Genomic DNA, 18,175 nt, shown 5'->3' on the forward strand with positions numbered 1-18,175 from the left:
ACATCTGATGTCAGCATTGGCTCTGTAAATTATAGGTGTAACTATGTTAAATATGTCTTTGAAACTAGCATTAAGTCAAATAAGAGATTAAAATATGATGTTTACTGAAAAGGAAATCAGTGGCTAAGTGTTGCTAAATAATCAAACTGTAATGTCACTTTTATTGGTTACTTGCTTTGATAAAACCCTTGCTGTGATAAAAAAGATAAAAAAGATGGATGATGATTGCTAAAATAAGACATTTGATTTGAGCTGCTGAACACACACACACCACTCATACACATTATAAGCTAGCCTTTTTAAGGAGATGGCACATCATCGGTAGAATAATGCGAAGTGGACTACAGTTAAAGTTTGTCCCACAGCAGTCTCCAAACCCAGGGCAGTTCCTTTCTCATCTTTTTACAAGCTGCATGCCTTTAGTGGGAAGGAAAATTGCTTTTAGCTAAACATGATTCATTTTAAACTCACCATGCTTTTTCGATGCTCTGAAACATGTCCTGCAAGGATGAAGTTGAGAAAGGTTTACAACAGACAGAAAACTCACAAATATAAATTAGAGAGTTCTTAATTTATTAGAGAGAGGCTACTTGTTGGTTACGCGCATATTAATTTAGCTTTAATGGTTTATAAATGTGTCATCACCACATGATGACAGTTTAATTAGCAGTGGCAACCACGGTGCTCAACCTTGTGACTGTTGAGGTGTTTAACAGTTAATGATTCGGTCTCCTTGTCTGTCTCCATCTCTTCTGCAGTGATCTAAGCAGTAACCCCTTTGAGTGTGACTGTAAGCTGTTCCGGTTTGTCAGCTGTCTTCAGCAAAAAGGGGTGCAAGTTCGACGCTCAAATGAATTGCGCTGCAGACACCCCCTTGACCTCCAAGATCAGCCTTTACTCAGTGTCAGACTGCCCACCTGTGATATGAAAACAAATACAGGTTAATATACACATCATCTTGGGAAGTTAAAAGAAAACATGCACATTATAAAATTCACCAGAAATCATTTCTGCTTTTTTCAGTGCTTTTACATAATACAATAAATAGTTTATGGACTTTTATTTGAAAAGTAACTTGATGAACTGAAAATACAACAAAGGTGAAATACTTTGGTTTTCTACCTCAGACAAAACAACCAACATAATCGTGTAGTATTATGCAGATTCATGATAAAGCATCTCTGCCTTTATTTATGATAAAGGCAGAGATGCTCTGATATCTCTGATAAGCCTGTGAGATTTAAACCTGTTGTCCACTTCAGGTCTGTATGCTGCGTGCCTTGAGGATAAGAACAGTGGAGGACTGGGACGAAGCGAACTTGTTATCTTCTCCTACTCCACATTCCGAAACTTGACACGGGAACAGTGTCACAGTGTGTGTTTCAATGAATCGCATCGGTATGGGGGCTTAGGAGAGAAGCACGAATGCCTCTGCAGTAAAAACTCGGACCCCAACTATATCAGCACGTCTCAGTGTTCTGCTGCCTGTACGAACCCCGATGTGATGAAGGTTTGTGTAAAGATTATTGCTCTGTCAGACTCAGTTTATAACCTCTGGTGCTCCGTCATGTCCGTTATATTTTCTCTGTAAGTCAGCCGTCACTTGATTAAAAAGCAAGTTTTGGAGATCCAGTTTCCTTTTCTTTGCTCTTTCCTCATTTGATTATACAACGTTCAGGATTTCCTGTAAAATTTCAATAGCCAAACAACAACTTCCCTCTGTGGTTTGAATGACTTCCCTATATCCTGAAGAGTGCTGTGCGGAGGAAATCTGGAATAGAAGTTAGTTAAAGCTCCAAATAAAAATTTAAGAATGGTTTATTTAAAATTGGAACAGTTTATATATAATGTTCAGATTTTATTCAGAGATATAAAATAATAGGAAAACCACAGTTATCTTAACAATTAATGGGAAAAATTGTTTATTGTTTTATTTAAATGCGTACGTATTAACACCAAAACCTTCTCTTCTTCATATGGGTTCCTTTAATTCACAGAAATGTGGGTGGGCTCTGGCTCGCGAAGTCTTTGTGGTGGAGTTCTCGGTCTCGCTGACTCCTCTCCAGCTGCAAAGCGTTCACAACCACATCACTTTCACCGCCAACTCCTCTGTCACACCTGTGACGCTGTCCTGGGACTTTGGTGACCTTTCACCCCGTGCCAACACCACAGGAACCGTTAGCACCACATCAGCTCACAAATACGGACTTCCTGGATCTTATATAGTCAGTCTGACGGCCTTGGCGGGACATAAGAAGGTTAGAGAAAAGAACGGGATTTTAAACCATCTGTTTATCCAGGCTGAAGTTTTTATGTATGTTCAAAGAGATTTTTTTTAAAGAATGAAACTATGTGTGTGTGTGTGTGTGTGTGTGTGTGTGTGTGTGTGTGTGTGTGTGTGTGTGTGTGTGTGTGTTTGGATTTTAAATTCTTACTTGTGTGTGTTCAGGTGTCTGCACGTGGGGAGGTGACTGTAACGCTTCCTCCCAAACTAGAGCTGCACTGTCCACCTCTTGTTGTGGCCAATAGGAGTCTGGAGCTCACACTGGTCAGCTGGGGCTCGGTTGGCTTGAATGTAGACTGGAAGATTACGAAAGATGATGTCCAAGTTGCCAAAGGTAAAGTATACCAACACACAATCTCAGTTATTGAAATTTCACACATTTCGAGCGTTTGACTCTGAGCTCCTCGTGATCATCAACATCCAATTAGTTTTTTCTCTCCTGCTGATTAAATCTGAACATTAGCTTAATGCTTCTCTGTGGGGGTTATCTGGAAAACTGGAAGGATAAATGTTTACAGGAGTTACCATCATTGGGTTGGAAGACTAAATTGTTTAATCTGCTAATATTTTGTAATTAGAAATTTGGCAGTAATGAAAGATCAACATTGCACGATCTAAATCATTTCCAGAAAGCATTCCTTTTTGGGCACTTGGGAACAGCAAAAACCAGTTATGAATGAAGCGCTGACACTGTAGCTGAGTATTTGTATGGTACATCTGTGAGGAAATGGACACATCCAGCCAACAGGTCTAACAGTAGCACTTGTTCTGTATATTTGTAGCCATCTGATGGGAAAATGCGTGACAAATCAGCTGTGGCAGGATCTACTTAGTTTTACAGCTAGTTGTTAACTTTGTCTTTGGGTTTTGCCTTTTTGCACTGAGCATGTTAGTATTAAAAAATGCCCCCAAAACACCTCTCTATATATATATATGTGTTTTTGTGTGTGCCAAAGCAGCTGTACAAAATTTGTTATATTTGTCAGTTTAAACTTTGTAGCTTTGTGTCTGCACTCTACAATCTGAGCTCAGTTTTCTCATTCAAGTGATTGTTCAGTCTAGTCTTAGTTATGCACTTGTTATTCACTCACCTTCCTTTCTCACACATGCACAGACATACAAACTCTTATATAAACTACAAACTTTATACACTCTACTGGACAAAAGTCTTGAGAAAGATCTCTTTTCTTATATTTTGTTTCCAAGGAGCCAGACATTCCTGTGCTTTAAAGTAGTCATCAGAAATAGTTCTCCAGGATTTTTTTAAAAGTCTAAAAGTCAACTTTTTCTTTGTAAATTTTCTGCTTTTTCACTCATTTTCATTCCAGGCACTTTGTTACCAGCAGCCTGTCACAAGAACAAATAATTTGTCCCCATTTCTTTGCTTGAAGTTTTGAAAAATGCCAAAAATAACACAGTTTGGCAGACATAGGGTTGTATTTTTGCATCAGTTATCAGCCAAACACTCTGCATTTCTGTAAGGTGTGCAGTGTGGCCTTAAAAATGAGAGGAAATTTGACAAATGGAGGCCAAAAGCAAGGCCAAAAAAATGTCCACTGTAGATTAACAGTGTCTGAAAGTCACGCCCTTAAGAAATTATGAATTATGACAACATGCTGACAAAGTATTTTGTCAGATATTAATCCAAAATCTTTGCTTAATTTTTAAGGCTGAATTCTGATTGGCTGTCTTAATTTTTCTGCATGATAATGATCCCAAACACACTGCATATTCAGTAATCGTATACCTGGATAGAAAAACATAAAAAGGAACCTGTTTCAATAAATTGCTGCACCTATCTCCCATTTTCTAGAAAATTATAAAGAATAGCGCGGTAACGCAGGACTTTTGCACAGTACTGTCCCTCTACTCCATTTTCCACCTTTGTTATACTTGTTCTCGTCTTCTAAGACACTCCCTTACAATTTCTCACAATGTAATATTTAACTGTCATTTGCTCATTTCACTGGTTTGTTTCTTTGAGATATTATGGGAAAGAATTTCTACAAAATGCCAAAGAGTCTATGAAACTAATGTGATTTACTGAAGGACAAATTCATTATGATAGGAAAGAAATGCCAGTACTCCTTTTTCTACTGTCTCAGCTAAGGAGTGTTTGTGCACATTAGAGATGTGAGTCAGGCCCTGCGTCGTTCATCTGTCTCCCCCCTCGTCCTTTACTTTGCACCCATATATCAACATCTCTTGTGTCTACATTTTTTGCTTGTTTTTCTGAGGCTTTTAGAAGCTCTTCAGGGTTTTTTTTTCCACTGTGAAGTCTCTAAACAAATTTTTTTTTTCACAGATTTTTGTAGCTCTTTTTATATAATAAATAACGAAGAGTTTGACTGAGAGACATATTTGAAGAAAACTTCATATTAATACTTGTTCTACAACAAATATTTGAGGCTAGTAAAAAATAAAATAAATAAACACATTCCTAATGAGAAATCTTATTTGAGCACACTGATTTGCAATGATATGCAACTTACTAACTTTCCAAAGTGTGAATATGGGATGTAAAGGTATGCAGTGTTATTCTGTACTTCAGCATGTTTTAAGTTGGTTTCTTTAGGTTATGAAATAGTAGCTGCACTTTTTTATTTCCAGAAAGATTACCTTCAGAGTATTTGTTAAACAACATTCATGTTTCTGTTCCCTTCCAGCCTCTCCTTTCTGTCCAGTAGATGCGACGCACGATCACGAGTCCTCAAGCTGTTTCCAGATCCTTCCAGGAGAGCTGAGCTGGACTGATGCTCGAAAACAGTGTTTGAACCGCGGTGGGGATCTGGCAATAGTCAGGAGTGACAAGCTGCGTAACCTGCTGGCAACCAAAGTCACACAGTGAGTGTTTTCCCTCCCTTCAGGCTGCAGAAATGCAAGTTTCACAAACTGAAACAGGAAAATAATTTCAGTTAATCTTTTTCCTCAAGAACTAATGTATCTGTGCATTGTTACCAAGGGAACCCTGAGAGCAGGTGTAGCAGTACAGCCTGGTCACATAAGAATTTGTTTTGTGAGCAGCAATAAATGTTTCTTCCTGTAGGGACTGTGATCAGCTGACCTGTCCAGCTACTCCAATACTGACTGCTCTTTGTGGATTTAGTTTACTGAATACATGAAGATAACTGGACACTATAGACACTATAGAGCTATTATAAAAGGTAGAATTTAGTGAGTGAATCTAATCATCGCCATAAGTATAAGTTTAAGCTAACCGGTCCAACATAATGTGTTGTTTAACACAATAATGCAATCTAACCAGTGTGGCCTGTACTAAACTCCCTGGTATTTCCATGCAACCTTCAACACAAAAACAGTATACTTAAATTTGTTTTTAGATGTTTCACAGAAACATTATTTATCAGAACATCATGTATAGATCGACTATCTGATTTAAAGACCTTAATATAAATGAGGATATTACATTTAAGATTTAAATTTCCAGTCTATAAAATATCTGTATAGGTTCTCAGTCATCCAGAACATGGTAGTCTAAGGAGCTTGGAAAGAAAAGCAACTGGACTTCTTTAGGTTTCTTGAAGACGTTTCACCTCGCATCTTCAGCTCAGTCTATAAAATGTCACTCTCTGAGCAGTCCTTACTGTTGAAGATAATCTCCTCTTCTTCCACCTTCCTTTTCTTCTCTTTCTGACATCTCTCTCCATCTATCAGTCTTAAACAATATCATTTTTTCCCACCCTGGGAAATGTGCATTTAGCTCACAGAGTTTTGTGACAGACTGCAATAAAACAATTTGTGTATTTGGTGATTTTTGTTGAGCTGTTTGAAAAGCTCCATTTTAAATGACCTTCAATTTAAAAAAAAAAAACAGTACTAAATCTATGCTTGCCCCTCTTCTGTAGCTAGCTTAAGTTCAGCGACTGAAACTTCATGTCTGCACCATGAACGCATCACAGGAATGGGAAGGAAAAAGGGATGTGTTAAAGGTGTAAACGAGTCTTATTTCTGAGCAAGTATCTAAATCGTGTCACTGGAGGGACCGCCAGCTCACACAGTTTGTCTTCCCTATTTCAGTGACAAACTCAAACAAAGCTATGTTCCAGTCTGTTTGCTGAAACGACAGCCAAAAAGTATCAAAACAGACAAAAATACTGAAAACAGATGTTAAACTTTCGATCACTGACAGTCACAGAATTACATGGGTTGGATAAGGGTGCATGCAAAATGTGTTTGTCTTTTTTCTCTCCTCCTCTGTGTGTGTGTGTGTGTGTTTGTGTGTGAACTTATCCTTATTTGACTGAATGTGACCCCTGCCTTATGTGTGCACTTTTTTTTTGTCTCATTCACATTGATAGGATACACTTTTTCGCTGCATGTGCGTTTGTTTAATGCGCTGTATATGAACAAAGCTCTGGATTTGGCTTTGCTTTGGTTTTGTAAAAGTATTCTGCCCTCGCACTGGTCTGAAGGCTATCGGTGTTTTGTGTTTAAGTGTAAGAAGGTCACAAAAACACATCTGTAAAAGCACAGCTGCATTGTAACGTTAACACCGTAGGAATCTGAGTTTTTGTGTGTGTACATTTGTGTGCTAATTTGAGTGTAGGACTCGTATACCAAAGGGGACGAGAAGAAAAAAAACTTGCTGCAGATGGAGCTTATCCCCGCCATCCTCTTCGTCTCGTGTGTTCCTCCACCCCTCTCTTATATAAGGAACGTCCTTTCTTTCTTTCTTTCTTTCTTTTTTAAAAGAATCTGTCTTTGTTTTTTGCGACAAAGAAGTTTTCTTGTTCTTTTTCTGCCTTTGTGTAACCGCTGGTCACTCGTTCTGATGTCATTATCAAAGGTGTTTTGAAAAATCCCAAAAAGTGGGGGAAAAGGAAATTACTTTTATCCAGGTAATTTTTGGAAAACATCAGAAAATGGCTAAAACCTGCTTCAAACAAAATGTCTAAAATGTTTGATTTGTTTCCCCCTGTCCTTAGATCATGGTGAGTATCACGCTGACTTTTCTTTTAGAGGGAAGGCCATTTTGTTTTCAGTTAACTGTGCGTGGGAGGAAGGAAAATCAAAGTGGAGAGCGGCGAGGTCCATTAATGGACACATTGAGTCAAAATCCAATTTATCTAACATAGTATCTCCGTATTATCCCACCGGGGTTCAATCAAAACCACTTTTCAGTCTCTGTGCCCTGCAAACATTGATTATTGAGAGCACAATTGGCAGACTTTATTCTCACTTATTAAGAGTCAAACTCATTTACTTCTGAATGTTTTGTAAAGAGGTTTGTGTCGGGTTTTGTTCTTTGTCAGGCATCATCAAAAAAAATCAACTTTGCTGTTTTTTCCTGCATTTCATTTTTTCCTCACCTTTGTTGTGTGTGTCTTCCTGTGTGCATTCTGAAAAGATGGTGCGAGGTTCAAGTCACGTAGCTAAATGTCAATCATTGTGCATTACCTATTTGTTTCTGCACCAGGGAGCGAGGTGTGTGGCTGGGCCTGAGTGATATAGACACCCCTGGCAAGCTGCACTGGGTGAACGGATCAGAGATGCAGGAGGGAGAGGAGATACTTCATCCTCGTTTGACGAGCTCTCGTGGCAATGTGTGTGTCTTCCTTGAAGCACGCGGTCAGACCAGTACATACCAATGCAATGCCAAGCGGCCGTATATGTGCCAGTACACTGCCGAAGGTAAGCTCACTGACATGCTGTCTCATAATCCAAATATAAAGCAGTTCACATAACTAGATTAGAGAAATGAAATGAAAACTGAGGAACAGATTTAATGCAATTTTACCCACTGCGCCTAGAATTGTATGCAAATTAAGCTTAGCCAGACATCTCCTATTTAAATGATTTATTACCTCAGTAGAATAAAGTTACCATTTGTGTCTGGGCACTAAACTCATGTGTCACTTATAGAAAGTGAGGAGCATTTAATACCCAACTCCCTCCTACCTACCTAAGCACCCAGATAGCTTGTTTTTTAGGGGTCCATGTGGGCCCACAGTGGGCTGCGCACCAATGCTTCACAGTGCAGAGCCCACATGTGCCCTATGGTACATTACTGCCTCTAACTGATATGGAGGTTGGAGAATACTAATCAAAAATGTTGTTTATTCACAAGGTGTTTAAGAAGGGGTTACCAGAGCAGTGCCACACATTTGATTTGCAAGATATTCATTGTATTGTTTTCCTGAAACAACCACAAAAAAGATGTCTCCTTCAAGGCTGGTTTACATGTTTACTTGGTATGCAAATGTGTGAACCACTAAACTGTGGAGCTTCCAACTCAAAAAAAAATGCGCCCTCAAACTCTGTCAAATAAGTTAGTTGGTCTTTGGTTGCCCACAGTAACCTCAGGGGCCCACCTAGCTGTTCTATGGGCAGCACGCAGTGGGCTACCCTCATGGATTCCCTCTTGGGGGCCCAAAGGGTGAAACTGCAGTGGGCCCATAGTTCCACATAGAGGCCCCCAGCAGCAAAACTGTTGTGGGCCCTGTGACAGCACATCCACTTGGGGCCCACATGGGATAAGTATGGGTTTGCCCGGCCCACACAGGTCCAAGTTCACCCACAGCTACCCGCTGTGGGCACACATGGGCATGTTTGCTTGGTATGCCAATTTTCATTATGGTTATTTGTTAACGTCGAAGGTTTTTAGAGGGTTTTTTTTCGTAAACTACCAAACCCTGCATTATGCAGAGGAGATGGAGAACATACAAGCAAATATACAGACATACACTATGGTGAATTATTATTATTATTTATTTTTTTTTTTTTAAGTAAGCAACGAAGCTGAAAATCTCAAAATTATCTATTGCATGGAAAAAAAATGCCTGTAGAAATCTGTTACTCCCTCTATCCTCTGCTTTTTTTGTCACCTTGAATGCATCCTTCTTCTGCCTCTCCAGTCCGTGTTCCAGATGCCGGGATCTACATGGTTGGCATGGCTGTGTTTCCTTCCCATAATCCTTTCCACAGAGCTTCACCCACACTCCACTCTGTTTCACAACCTCCCAGCAGTGTCATTGAGGTAAGGAGATATCTCAGCTTAATATCTTTCTTTTTTTATGCATCACACTCATTCCAGAGCCTATTTCATCAAGCTGTTTCTGCTTTATTTCTCAGATGCTGTTGTTCCCTGCACTGAGCTTTGTTCAGGCAGGTCGTCTGTCCTCCCTGGAATTTGCCACTCAGGACCTGAGCTCACAAGTCCACGTCCGATTTCAGATATACAGACCTCACTGTCATTATCACGGCACACACCTGCTGCTCCCCAGTGAGTCACACACACAGAAACTCACTAATATACACTCGACAGGTGTTAAGAAACATATAAGCCACCTGAGCCCACACCTCTAGTCAGACACACTGACCAGCCTTGTCTTAAATTGTTAGGTAGGTGAACGTGAAAATAAAGTTTTCATGGAGACAGAAAGTATAGAAAAACATGAGGGGAAGGAAATCAAACAAACAAGGTCATCTCAGTCCTGAGCACTTCCTGTCCTCGTTTACAATCAGCAGACACACAGTGACATGTGTGCATTGGTCCACTGAGACATGACTGCAAAGATGTACAATAGAAAGACATGAGAATCAAAGGTTCTGAGAGAGAGGCAGCTGGTTAAAGACATGTGAGCATGTTTTCCAAAAGCACTTTGATTTCAAGCTTGTGAGGCAGGGAACGAGATGGAGGAGATAATAGGATAATATAGCTTGGTATTAATCACACTGATGGCAAATTTAGTCTACCCCAGACGTACATGCACACACATCTTTCACTTTCCTGTTCCACAAGTGCACAATTTTTGACTTGCTTTGAAGAGATTTTTTTCTTGTTTGATTTAATATCTCTCATTCAGTAATTCTTTGCTTTCATCTACATTTTTGCTTCTTCATACTTGTTTGTCAAAACAAGAAAACCACAGTGACCATTTGTCTTAAGCTAATTTCAAGTAACTGCACCTGTTGGCAGAGCTAATGAACTCACAGGTGTTCTTAGCAAGGTCAAGAGCATAAGAACTGAGGGATGTCTGTAGATGCAGATATGAGCAGCTAATGAAAAATTGTTATTGTTATGTAACTACCCATCTGCGTATGCAATAGCAGTGAAGTTGAATAACACTGCTGCACGTGCAAATTTCATTTTTAAGAAATAACACAAAACTTCTTGTTTTAGGTTGCGGAGGCCCAGCATGTGCCCCGGTAGCTCTTTGTGTCTCAACTGACACCAAGAGCAGTGATCCATCCTCTTGCCCCCGACTACAGCAGTGGTGTCCCTTCCAGGGTCGGTGCCTGCCCCTCTCTAGTCCCTGCCCACCATCTTCCTGTCCTAACTGCACCCATGTTCAGCACCTGACAGCTGGGACATTTAGGCCCCGATACATCCTACAGGACGAGGTGGTTTTCACTCTGCCGGCAGGATCAGCTTTACATGTGCTGGTGAGAGGATTTGCTTTTGCTTCTAATATCAGTGACGTAATTTGAGTATGTGTACAATCAAAATAGATAAACAATTAAATGATTGCTGCTGTTATGCAATGCCTGTTAGGTCACTACTAAAACTGTGTTCAGTAAATACACATATTTGAAGACAAATTGGTATCTAATTTCTATCTGCCTTTAACTTAAACCTTTTTGGTCCCTGTTTCTCACAGTTAAAAGACCAATTGGAGGACATTTTGGTTTCACATGGTGATGTGATCGCTCTGCAGCATGATGCTGGTCCGTCCTCCCTGCTTCACTGCCAGTCTTCCCCACAGTCACCATGGCGACAACCTGTTTTAGGTCTTAAACGATCAGACTGGTTCTGGATCAATAACACCAGACTCCCAGCAGACAGTTCACCTGAACATGACACTGACCTTCTGCCTGACCCGGAGCTCGACATAGAGACACTGGTGAAGAGTGGCGAGGCAGGCTGGCTGGAGGAAATGGTTTGCCCTGTCAGAGTGCTCTATATGGAACAGAGTACGACTCAGCTGCAGGGATCACAGCTGTCTGCTGGGCTTCCTCAACCTGGAAACTACAGCCTGCTGGTAAGCCATCAACACAGCATCCATGTGAGAGATTTCTACGCACAGGTGGAGGCCACTGAGGAAGATGGAACCTGTCGTGAGGAGTTTAAAGTGTTAAAATTAGTATATATTTTTTTCTATAACACCAACGTTACAAGATACTTACAAGTTTTAAACATTTAAGGAAGTTTTTGGATGTTATCTTTTAGCAGATTTATTAGAGTGGTTAACCGTTTTTTCATGTTTGCATTTAATAGTAATAATTTAAATAAAATGCATTTACATTTCAGGTAACTTCTGTTGAACCGTCATACTCAGTCTCTGCATCGTGCCCATTGCGGGTGGTGGCTCCATTGGGCCTGACAATCCTCCATCCCCCTGTGCAGAATGGCACCCTCTACATGCAGTCCGATGACACCCGGCTTCTACTCCGTGTGCAGTCTTGCGAGCCAACAACGGTATCTTGGCGTGGCAGTAATCATAGTGCCACTTTCCAGTTTGAATGTCCCCTGGATTTTTTGTCCAATCCAGCACTCTGTCAGCTGGGGCCAAACCCAGGGTCTGGGGGTGTGGTTGCAGAGCCCAGCCAGTTTGCAGTGCTGGATCTGAGTCTGAAAATGGAGGAACACAAGGATCCAGTGCAGGTGGAGCTGGAAGCCCACAATAATGTAATAGAGGCCAGCCTGAAAGTGATTGTTCACCTGGAAAAGCCACTGAGAGGATTGGTGGTACAGCCGCATCCTGCACGCAGGGTACTGATGGAGTCAGTTGTGGTGAGTTATTTTGCTTATAGGCTTATTTAAATGACAGTTTTATGAAGAGCTCATAATTCGTGTTTATATCCTACATTATGCTCTGTGTCTATTGTAGAGCTACACAGCATCAGTGCTTGAAGGCTCCAACCCCACATTTAAATGGACAGTGGATGACAAGCCCTACTTCACTTATTACAACACTGTCCTCAATGTCATCTACCAGAATGCTGCTGTCTACAAACTTACAGTGAGTTTCTGTCTCATCTATTGAGTCAAACTGTTGTCACACCTGGGTTTAGATACAGACACATTATGCCCATTTTTAAAAAATAAATTAATATGTAAAACATCTGTTTTTGATACCACTTACATCAAACAGCTGTTTTCGCTCATGCAAATCTCTCATTAACGTCTAGAAATATTCAGAGGTGTAGTGTATTGCAGTGAATGTGTGAAAATAGCTACAGAGAATGAAGACAGTCATCTTTTCGAATTTGGAGCCAATAAATGTCTGGGAAATGAATTTTAAACTGAAAAATGAACTGATTCATTGGTTATCAGAATAACATAGCGGTTTTCATTGTAACAGCTTACTTATGCAGATGTGACACAAGCCTAATGTCATACTGACTACGTGCTATCTTCCCAGGTGACAGCCATGAACCATGTCAGCACACTCACAGACCATTTCAACGTAACCGTAGACCGGCTCCAGCCCATGGTCAACCTCACAGTCAGGGGAGTGCCAAATGTGGTCCCCCAGGGCTCCACTCAGACTCTTACTGCCTCGGTGCTCATGGATATGTCCGTTTCTGCCACTTTCCGGTATGAACACCAGGGTGGATAGATGGACAGCATTATGTACAGTGATCCCAAAACTGCCCATTTCTATTTCTATTACTTTTATTATATTTTTAAGACTGAGTGAAAAACTGTTTGTTTGTTTTCTCTATTTCTCTTATGCTTTGCTCTTCTTTTCTGTTTTTCTCTTCTTGTGTGCCATAATAGCACTGCAGCAGTCAAGTCAAAGAGAAGCCTTGGATTTATAACTGTGCGGTTAGGGAAGATTGCTGACAAGAATTTTCCCCTCTGTGCGGCTGTTTCCCCTCTACTTTTTTTTTTCTTCATTTTTTTCTTCCACTCTTTGTATCCCACTAACTTTGGAGTACTCTCTCACTTAGTTTCTCTGCACTCTCACCATTTTTGGTTCTGAGAGGCTTCCTCAGTTCCAGTTTCCACTTCGCCTCATCCAAACCCTCTATTGCATCGTCAGAAAAGATTCCCACTTTCCATCTCTCCAGTTAGTGCGCCTGTGTTTGTGTGCATGTATTGGTATTACTCGTGTTATGTCTTTATAACCTTGTTTACACATTCACTTTGTTGGTACTGTAAATGACATAAAGAACGTTGCTTTTTTATTTGTAGATTTCTTTTAATGTTTTTGCATTGTATCATGTTGCAGATGGTCTTTTGGTGATGGAGGATATAAGGAATTTGAATACAAGCCTCCTTACTCTTCCTCCCTCTTTTGTCAAGACTCACCTAATCAAGTCCTCCTAAGCAACAATATTACCTATATTTACTCTCAGCCAGGTAACAATAACAGCATTGAAATAAAAAAGCCTATTTTTGTGTATTTTGTTTTTTAAGCCTGAAAGTAGATAATAGCTTACAAGTTATGATAATCAGGTTGATTGAAGTTGAAGCCTCTCTCCCCTTCAGGGCTGTCTCCTTAGTCATATTGGACAGTTCACAGCTGTTTTGAATACATCAAAAGAAGCATGTTCTTGATTGTGCGCCTGGACCATTACACTGCTAGTTCCTCCACTGAACAACTACCAATTTTTTAATTCTCAACATGAAAGTCCAATCAGTTTTACACAAAAGTTATGAGACTGACTGGCAAATTTTAAGTGCATGGTGAAATTTCAGACCTAAAGGCAAGAGGTCAGATTGGGACCTCTGAGCCAGCTCAGTGGAGCAAAATCCAAAAATATAACAGAAGAGCTGGAAGAGGTCCAGAAGTTAAATTTAAGCTAAATTTAAATCATGCATGTTTTTTATTTGTTTGTGGACAGAGTCACAGAACTTTATGATCCAAACGTGTACAGAAAATATCTTTTTTCATGATTTTCCTGTTCCCACCTCTTTTTCTTTTTTTTTCAGGAATATACACCGCACTGGTGTCAGTTTCCAATCGTTATGAGAACATCACTAAGAGCATCAACATGAGCGTCTACAGCATCCTCACTCATGTTAATATACAGACGGAGCCAGCACTTCTCCTCGCTGGCAAATCAGCTTTTTTTGAGGCTCACCCTTTGCCCACACCGTATGGAATTCACTATGAGTGGCACTTTGGAGATGGCTCTGTCACTCAAATGGGTCGCCGTGTGCCGCACACCTTTACAGAGTCGGGCAACTTCACTGTTTGTGTTTCAGTAAACAACACCATCAGCTCTAATAGTGCTTGTGCTGAGATGTTTGTCTATAAGGAGATTGAAGATCTAACAGCTAAAAGCACTTCTCCCACAGAGCTTCACAGTCCTACAAAGGTGTGGGCACACCTTCGTTTGGGTAACAACATCACATGGACATTCTCAATGGGTGATGGGAAAATTTATACCCAATCTGAGCCTAACGTGTCACATACCTATACGAAAGATGGTAACTATACAGTAAATGTGACTGCTATGAATGCTGTAAGCTCTGGATGGACAATCCTTCCAGTTCAGGTGTTTGTCTTCCAAGTTATAAGAATGGAGCCCTCCGGATGTGTCCGAGAGCAGACCACTGTCAACTTTCAAGCCTGGGTGTCTGGTAACGCATCAGCTCACCTTTATGAATGGAGCTTTGGGGACGGAAGTCCCACCGAGACACACCGTGGCAACCCCAGAGTCTCTCACACTTATTTGGCAAGTGGGAATTACCACCTTTCCTTGCTCCTTTCCACCGGTGTCAACAAGACCACCAAGGCCAATTTCTTTACCTGGGTATGTGTGCAGCCAGCTTTGAAAAACATCAGCCTTACCCCTGAGATATCCCATTACGCTGTGGGAGAAGAAATACAATTCTGGGTTAGAGCTGAGCCTCAATTTAACTACAGTTATCAGTGGGACTTTGGTAGAGAAGAAGACCCTGTGCTCATTCATGGTTCAGGGAGTATGGTGACAGCATTTAAGAACCCAGGTCTCTACATGGTGACGGTAAATGTTTTCAATAACATCTCCAGCAGTAACGCTAGTGCTGTCATTGAGGTTCTGATGCCCATTGGACCAATTGTCATTCAGCATAATGGCACTAAGTATAATAATTTGACACTTGGAGCACCATACACTTTTATCAGTTCTTCATTGGCCTCCAATGTCACTTACACCTGGAACTTTGGAGATGGAAATGAGGTTACAGGACAGAATGTCCTGCATACCTACAACATCTCTGGAAAATACAATATCACGTTGAAAGCAGCCAACACAGTTAGTCAGAATTATACTACTTTAACAGTTATTGTGATTGCACCAATCAGTGGGTTGAGAGTCAATGCAAGCTTGGTAAAAGTCCCTCTCAACGCCTCAGTCACCTTTGAAGCCCAAATGGAGGAGGGCGATCGGTCAAGTGTGCGGTACTCTTGGATACTGTGTGACCACTGTACCTCAATCCCAGGGACCTACACTATGTATTACACCTTTCGTTCAGTTGGGACTTTCAACATCATTGTGACAGCAGAGAATGATGTAGGAACAGCACAAGCAAATATCTTCCTGTTTGTTCAACGTGAGTTGGAGGGGCTGCAGATTTTGGCAGAGGAGACTGGGGGAGAGGGAAGCATCAGACTGGATGGTTGTTGCTTCTCTACAAACCGTGGTCTCCAACTTCAAGCTGGATTAAAGGAAGGCACCAACATGACCTTTACTTGGAACATCATCAGAGAGCAAGACCCTGACAGCTCATTCAACAAAACTGGGAAAACAGTTCAACTGAATTTTCCCAAGCCTGGTCCTTGTACCATCCTACTCTGGGCTGCCAACCTTCTGGGCCAGCTGTCTGTCAACAGAACCATCCGCTTCCTGGAACCAGCTGGAGATGTGCACCTTCAGATCAGCAAAAACCCAGTGGCAGTCAATGTTTCAGTAAATCTCACAGTACTGACTACAGAAGGCTCAGACCTACAGTTTCGTTGGTCTGTAGATGGGAATGCTCTGCAGGGGAATATTCCCTGGAAGACCCACACCTTCAACACTATTGGGGAAAAACAAGTAACTGTGGAGGTCTTTAATGAAGTTAGCTCAAGGACTGTGTCAAAGCTTGTCAGTGTCCAGGAAGTAATTTCTGGCCTAAACTTCTCGGTCACTAATGGGACTCAGGACAGTTACATAGCAACGGGTGACAGCATCTTTCTACAGGGGAAGGTAGTGACAGGAACCAATGTGACATGGACATGGCTGCTGGATGGAAAAACAGAAACGGGAAAGAAAACATCTGTAATTTTTCAGGAGCCAAAGATAGCCAATGTTACTTTGAATGCCACCAATGGTGTCAGCTCGCAAGTGTTTTCAAAGGAATTCTTTGTTCAGGAAAAGATTGATAAGTTGGACTTTAAGGCAAGTAAGAATTTTGTAGCAGTGAATGAAGAGGTGGACTTCATTATTTCCATGGCAGCAGGTTCGGACGTTGAACTGATTCTCAGCATCAGCGGCGATGCAACTGTTTACGCTAAGCCTAATAAGATCTACAGCCACGTATTCAGCAGGGTGGGAACATACAATGCGAACCTCACTGCTCACAACCAGGTAATGTAAAGGAAAAAGGTAGATAATGTACATTGTAAGAACAACTCAGTTTTACTCAAGATATGAGATAAAACATATATTTAAACAGATACTAAATAAAATACTGTCACTTGAAATTCAGTCCCCATCATCACCTTTTTTAATGTCCCAAATGTGTTCATCTAGGAAGTGCATCATATAAGTTCTGGACATAGTGCCCTTTATAGAGTCAGTGACAGCATGTTTATCAGGGAGGTTTTGAATGTTTTGTGCTTCGCTATAAGGCGCAAAGTAGAATAATCAAAATGACTTATGCTAACTTGACTGTAGAAACATATATCATACCAGCATTATGTTAAAACTAATGCTATGTATTGATTTCATGCAGAAATTAGAATAAATTATTTAGAGTGCTGTCAGCGTTCATCTCGTTAAAATGACGTTAATGCCATAACCGCATTAACAGGGCAAATCTCCTTTAGCAAGTTAGCGTGGATGGCCCTGTGCAGCGCAGTGCATGGGGCTGCACTGCGCTAACGCGTTAACGAGCTAACCGCGCTGACGCCGTGCAGCCCCATGCACGGGGCAATCCGCGCTAACTCGCTAACGGAGATTTGCCGCGTTAATGCAGTTATGGCGTTAACGTCATTTTAAGGAGATTAACGCTGACAGCACTAATTATTTATTAAATATGTTAATCAAATCGGCACAATTCACATATTTGTTTGCCTTGTCTATATGTCCAGGTCAGTTCTAAGAGAATCAATCTCCATGTTGAGGTGATGGAGCTGGTGCGTGGGCTCTCCATTGAAGGAATCTCAGATGCAATCGCAGTTGGTGAAAATAAAATGTTTGTGGCCAAAATATTGGCGGGCAGTTCTGTTAGTTATCTGTGGACTTTTGATCTGCACCATCACAAGTCAACACATATCGGCAAAGAGGTAAACTCGGTTGTATATTAAAAATTTCGTAATATTGACATAAATATCACAGTATAACAGGCAGTGGTTTGCTGTATCTCACTGAATCACATCATTCCAGGCATACTACACTCCAGAAGAACCAGGTAATTTGACCATTCACCTGAAGGTTTTCAACAATCTGCAAGGTCAGGAAGTCACCAAGTGGATATTGGTACAGAATGTGCTGAAGTCTGCAGTTCTGAACGCTGTGCCACGGGATACTCTCATTAATAAGACGGTGAAATTTAGAGCCTATATCCTCCCCGTATCTAATCCTGTGGTGTGCTTGTGGCACTTTGGCGATGGCTCTGCTTCCGTTCGCACAAACACCACAACTGTGGGCTATGAGTACAGACACAAAGGACACTATCTGGTTCACGTACGTTTCTTTGAATTCCATTCTGTCTGTATCTGTTAGGTTTAT

The 18,175-nt window shown here is 41.0% G+C and overlaps 1 protein-coding gene across 2 annotated transcripts in view; it reads left to right on the forward strand.

Annotated features, from left to right (window-relative positions):
- pkd1a (polycystic kidney disease 1a) overlaps positions 1–18,175 on the forward strand; it is a 71,520-nt gene that overhangs the window by 20,224 nt on the left and 33,121 nt on the right. For both annotated transcript variants that reach the window (XM_039613368.1, XM_039613369.1), the window contains exons 5-21: positions 759–940; positions 1,263–1,510; positions 1,998–2,258; positions 2,450–2,618; positions 4,951–5,128; positions 7,722–7,936; positions 9,160–9,281; positions 9,377–9,527; positions 10,428–10,690; positions 10,906–11,286; positions 11,556–12,038; positions 12,136–12,267; positions 12,670–12,845; positions 13,483–13,613; positions 14,187–16,810; positions 17,536–17,730; positions 17,831–18,130. In XM_039613368.1, the coding sequence (XP_039469302.1) occupies positions 759–940; positions 1,263–1,510; positions 1,998–2,258; positions 2,450–2,618; positions 4,951–5,128; positions 7,722–7,936; positions 9,160–9,281; positions 9,377–9,527; positions 10,428–10,690; positions 10,906–11,286; positions 11,556–12,038; positions 12,136–12,267; positions 12,670–12,845; positions 13,483–13,613; positions 14,187–16,810; positions 17,536–17,730; positions 17,831–18,130 (6,211 nt within the window). The remainder of the gene's footprint in view (positions 1–758; positions 941–1,262; positions 1,511–1,997; positions 2,259–2,449; positions 2,619–4,950; positions 5,129–7,721; positions 7,937–9,159; positions 9,282–9,376; positions 9,528–10,427; positions 10,691–10,905; positions 11,287–11,555; positions 12,039–12,135; positions 12,268–12,669; positions 12,846–13,482; positions 13,614–14,186; positions 16,811–17,535; positions 17,731–17,830; positions 18,131–18,175) is intronic.

The sequence above is a fragment of the Oreochromis aureus genome, linkage group 6, assembly GCF_013358895.1.
Source record: "Oreochromis aureus strain Israel breed Guangdong linkage group 6, ZZ_aureus, whole genome shotgun sequence".
In the NCBI taxonomy this organism is placed as follows: Eukaryota; Metazoa; Chordata; class Actinopteri; order Cichliformes; family Cichlidae; genus Oreochromis; species Oreochromis aureus.